At 46.6% G+C, this 4,938-nt stretch overlaps 1 protein-coding gene across 1 annotated transcript; it reads right to left on the bottom strand.

Annotated features, from left to right (window-relative positions):
* Positions 1-687: 687 nt before the first annotated feature.
* LOC113899404 (ribonuclease 4-like) lies at positions 688-2,325 on the bottom strand. The gene is made up of 2 exons (XM_027552773.1): positions 2,086-2,325; positions 688-1,218 (listed from the first exon to the last, which is right to left on the bottom strand). Exon 2 carries the CDS (start codon positions 1,211-1,213, stop codon positions 788-790), a length of 426 nt encoding a protein of 141 aa, XP_027408574.1. The 5' UTR covers positions 1,214-1,218; positions 2,086-2,325; the 3' UTR covers positions 688-787.
* Between the last annotated feature and the right edge of the window lie 2,613 nt (positions 2,326-4,938).

Genomic DNA, 4,938 nt, shown 5'->3' with positions numbered 1-4,938 from the left:
CGGGACTGGGATGGCTCGGCGCCCCCTACGGGCCAGTTGAGGCGGCCGAGGCCACCGGCAGGAGACGCCGAAGGGACCGCGCGGTATGCAGTCGCCCCGCTCGGCCACCTCTCCTCCAGGCAGCGGCTTCTTCACGGGCTGTGTCCCGCGCATCAGCTATTTGTTTCTGTAAAGGAAGCGGAGTAGTCTCGAATCCCCTCCGCAGGAATCCATTGGGAAGAAAGGAGCTGAAGGTCCGGCAGGAGGACCCTGCGAGTCGGGCAACTAGGGGCTGCTCTTGGCCGGCGCCATCGGGAGTTCCTTTTAGAGTTGCCTGTGAGCAAGTCAGCCCAGCCAGCCGGGCTTGTGTAGCCGCTCCGTGGCAGCAAGGCTTTTCCAGGGTAGATGCCTTTTATGAGCTAAAAGGGCTTACTCCCTGCGACCTCCGTCCGCCCCAACTCTCCCCACCCGCATCTTGTGCTACACCCAAAAACCTACACCATGGGGAGACTTTTCTGGTGGTCCAGTGGTTAAGACTCCGCTCCCAATACCGGGGCTCAGCTTCCATTCTTGCTGAGATAAATAAGATCCCACATGCCCTGCGGACCCCCCGCCGCTCAAGAAGAAAAATAAGGGTCGGGTGTGGAGTGAGGGTTTGGGGAGAGGCTAGGGGAGAGAGATTCTCGTGACTAGGAAAAATAAGGGATCCGCAGGCAAGAGAAGCATTTACAGGGAAGACTTTGGCAGAGCCTCAAAGCTCCGGAGATGTAGAGTGCAATCGGCTTCCCATGTCAGAGCTGGGAGGAACCTAGCTATCCAGGTGAACAGGGGCCCCGTTCTTACAGCCCACACAGATGGGCCTGATGGAGTCCTTCTTGTGGTAGTGGCAGTAGGGCGGCCGGGTTCCTGCCTTGGCAAAGCAGTCTGTGACGCTGACGTCGTGAGAGCTGTTGTGGCAGCTCAGCAAGGAGCCGCTGCTGGTACAGGGCACAGCTGGAGTTGTGCAGAAATCTGCTATGGTGGCCAGATCCTCGTGAATGAAGGTGTTGATCTGCTTGCATCTACCCCTGTGGATCAGCCACCGTCGCCTCATCATCACATCGCAGTATCGGTGCTGTCCCCCAGGAACCCATGACCTGGGGTTATCTATGTGCTGTCTTGAGAAGGGCAGGCCTGAAGCGAAGACAGTTAGCTCCAGCAGGAGGAGGAGGAGAAGGGTCCACGTCAGATTCATGTTCCCTGTGAAAGCAGGTCAAGGAAGGCTGAGGTCAAGGAGCAGGCTATGGTCCCTTTCCCTCAAGATAACTATTTCTAAGAACTCTTGGCCCAAACACTTAATGTTCCTGATGGCACCTATTGTTTTATAGTCACTAAGTGTCCAACTCTTTTGTAACCCCCGTGGACTATATAGCCCTCCAGCTTCCTCTTTTTATGGGCTTGTCCAAGCAAGAATACTGGAGTGGATTGCCAGGGGAATCTTCACAACCCAGGGATCAAACCTGCATTTCTTGCATTGTAGACAGGCCCCTAGCTATGCTTACTCTTGTACTCACAGAAATTACTCTTCTCACATCCCCTTTCCACTTCACTGCCGCCCCCCGCCCCACCCCAACTTCTTTTCTCTGAGAAAGTGATGAGGAGAGAAGAGAAGGACTTGCCAAGAAAGAAGGTGCCTTTCACCCACTCACTCCTTAATGGGTCTAACTCTCCAGTGATTTTTCTCCTTACTCGAGTAGTTAACCTAAAGATATATCTCTGAAGTGTTTGCGTATATCAGCCTCCTGATTCCGCAGCTTATGAATGAAGCAGGTGTTTCTGCCAAACCTTCCCTCCAGTGGGTGAGCTTGAAGGGTAATTGACAATCTATATGCCTTGCATCTTAGAAAATATTTCTACTTTCTTAAATTACTTATGCCTGTTTTAAATTTTGTTTAAAAGAAAGTGGGTGTGCTCAGTTCTAAGAGAGTGAACTTCATGTTTCCCTCTCCTAGTCCTCTGCCTCATGGAGGCAGAATAAAGACTCTGGCTTCTCTATGTGTAAGGAGTAAGGACTGGATGTCAGGTTCCTGTTTCTGGGTCTAATATGCCGATTCCTTTCTTGAATACCTGAAAGTCTCAGGGCAGGGCTTTTGCAGAGCAGATGACATCCATGGAGACAGATATGTCCCTCTCAGCGGTGGATATTCCTAGCAGAAATGGAACCTTCATTGCCTTCCCTCTTTCCTCTAATCCTATAGGAATTATATTATGGACATTTTCTTCCCAGACCATAAGGGGAAGGCCATTTGGAAAACTCTCAGATCTGTCAATGATCTTAAACAGACTGCTTCATGGGACTCATTTCATGTTTACTATTTCACACCCAGAATCTTTATCAGCATCACACAGGGTACCTATGACATCACTACAAATATGAAGAAAGAAACCTGTAGTTTGGTGCCTGTCTTTCACAAACTTGCTCTTGGAGGCGGGCCACTTACCCCATCCTACTCATCTCTAAAGTGAAGATTATAGACTAGAGATCTCTTTCAGTTCAGTCATTTTCTGTCTTTCAACCCCTAATAAAGCATTGTTTGTGTGTATGAGTCCATGTGTGATTTTCTGTGTACCCTATTGGCTTATACATGTTCGGGTAGGGAGAAATATTTTGTTTGCAAATTGAGTTTCCCTTTGTGATTTGTTAATCCAATTAAATCTAATTTTTCTGAAAAACACTTGTTAGTGAATTTAGGCAAAAAAAATTTTCAATCACTTTTATGTAAAGATTATATTGTTTTTCTCTCCACAATTTATATTTTTGTGAATGTTCTTATTGTGGGAGAAGCTTTCTGAGACTTGGGTCTGCATTTCAGTAAGGGAAGGAAAGAAATCAATATACACACCTTCCAGAACTTCAAAATCAGCTAGGCTAGCAGACCTGCTAATGAGGGTGGGGGAGGGGCAGCTGCAGGTTGTAGTGTAAGTAGATTTCATAGATCTTATATTGATAGGTCTCCTTGGTAGACAAGCCTCAAAAGCCTTTTGTCTAATTCGGCAACAAGGCAAGAGCTGATAACAGCAGTCAGGAAATTGAGTTGGGGTATCATAACTAGATTTCAATATCCTTTAACTTCTGCTTGATCATTAGCCAAGAAAAGAGGAACTGTCTCTTTTTTAACTTTACTATCCTTAGCTATTCTTGTTTAATTCACACAATAGTTCTGACAAGTATGTTATTATTTACAGAGTTCACAATTTCCTGTGTTCATGGCCCTGCATAACTGGCCATATGGCTTAAACTAGCGCACCCTCTGGTGTGTTCCACGTGGCCAAGTGTCAATAGTACGTAGAGCATATCACTTCTCAGAAGCAGTAGAGATCTGATTCAAATCAAGATCCTTTACCTGACCACAACTTTTTTTTTTTTTTAATTTATTTGGTGGTGCCAGCTCTTAGTTTTGGCACCCGGGATCTAGTTCCCTTACTAGGAATCGAACCAGGGCCCCACTGGGAGTGTGGAGTCTTGCCACTGGATCACTAGCAAAGTCCCTGACCCTAACTTTCTGAAGAGGGCATGTGGCAGGCCTCAGGACTAAGAAAGGTTTAGAAATTTATTCTCCATGAAAAAACGTGTCTTCATGTTGAGGGGAAAAGGTCCCTTTGAAGTGTTACACTAACCCAGTTCTCTGAAAACAACCAAGAGGAAAAAGCACACTACCTAAAATTAGTAGTTGTGATTAGTGGCACCCTGCTTATTTAACTTCTATGCAGAGTACATCATGAGAAACGTTGGGCTGGCAGAAGCACAGGCTGGAATCAAGATTGCCGGGAGAAATATCAATAACCTCAGATATGCAGATGACACCACCCTTATGGCAGAAAGTGAAGAAGAACTAAAGAGCCTCCTGATGAAAGTGAAAGAGGAAAGTGAAAAAGTTGGCATAAAGTTCAACATTCAGAAAACTAAGATCATGGCATCCAGTCCCATCACTTCATGGCAAATAGATGGGGAAACAGTGGAAACAGTGGTTGACTTTCTTTTGGGGGGCTCCAAAATCACTGAAGATGGTGATTGCAGCCATGAAATTAAAAGACACTTACTCCTTGGAAGGAAAGTTATGACCAACCTAGACAGCATATTCAAAAGCAGAGACATTGCTTTGTTAACAAAGGTCCATCTAGTCAAGGTTATGGTTTTTCCAGTAATTATGTATGGATGTGAGATTTAGACTATAAAGAAGGCTGAGTGCCAAAGAATTGATGCTTTTGAACTGTGGTGTTGGAGAAGACTCTTGAGAGTCCCTTGGACTGCAAGGACATCCAACCAGTCCCTCCCAAAGGAGATTAGTCCTGGGTTCATTGGAGGGACTGATGCTGAAGCTGAAACTCCAATACTTTGGCCACCTGATGCGAAGAGCTGACTCATTTGAAAAGACCCTGATGCAGGGAAAGATTAAGGGTAGGAGGAGAGGGGGACGACAGAGGATGAGATGGTTGGATGGCATCACAGACTCAACGGACATGAGTTTGGGCAAACTCCGGGAGTTGTGATGGACAGGGGGGCCTGGGGTGCTGCGGTTCATGGGGTCGCAAAGAGTCGGACACGACTGAGCGGCTGAACTGACTGACTGACTGATCAGTGGCAGTTACTGAGCGATATGCAGACTCAGCAACTAAAATTTATGTGAAGAGATTTGTGTAAGGTAAAGGTGCACAAGTGGAAAACTGTGGACAGACCAATCAGGAGAATCATAGAAGTGTACTCCAAGTACAATTTTAAAGGTGGAGAGTGTGGTTGCAAATCAGTCATGATATTGTGTGAGTCGCCTCTCAGGACACTTGTAGCAAGTGTGATGGGCAGTATCTGAGTGAACAGGATGTGATCAGTAGGTAGGAGAGTGAGCGAAAACCCCCGGACTATTGCCACCTTCACCAAAGTCAGGGACTATTCCTCCCTAGTTGATCCCTTGTGGTGAAAGA

Source organism: Bos indicus x Bos taurus, chromosome 10 (assembly GCF_003369695.1).
Source record: "Bos indicus x Bos taurus breed Angus x Brahman F1 hybrid chromosome 10, Bos_hybrid_MaternalHap_v2.0, whole genome shotgun sequence".
Lineage (NCBI taxonomy): Eukaryota > Metazoa > Chordata > Mammalia > Artiodactyla > Bovidae > Bos > Bos indicus x Bos taurus.
The sequence above is the reverse complement of the archived record's forward strand: the minus strand, read 5'-3'. Positions and strand labels throughout refer to the sequence as shown.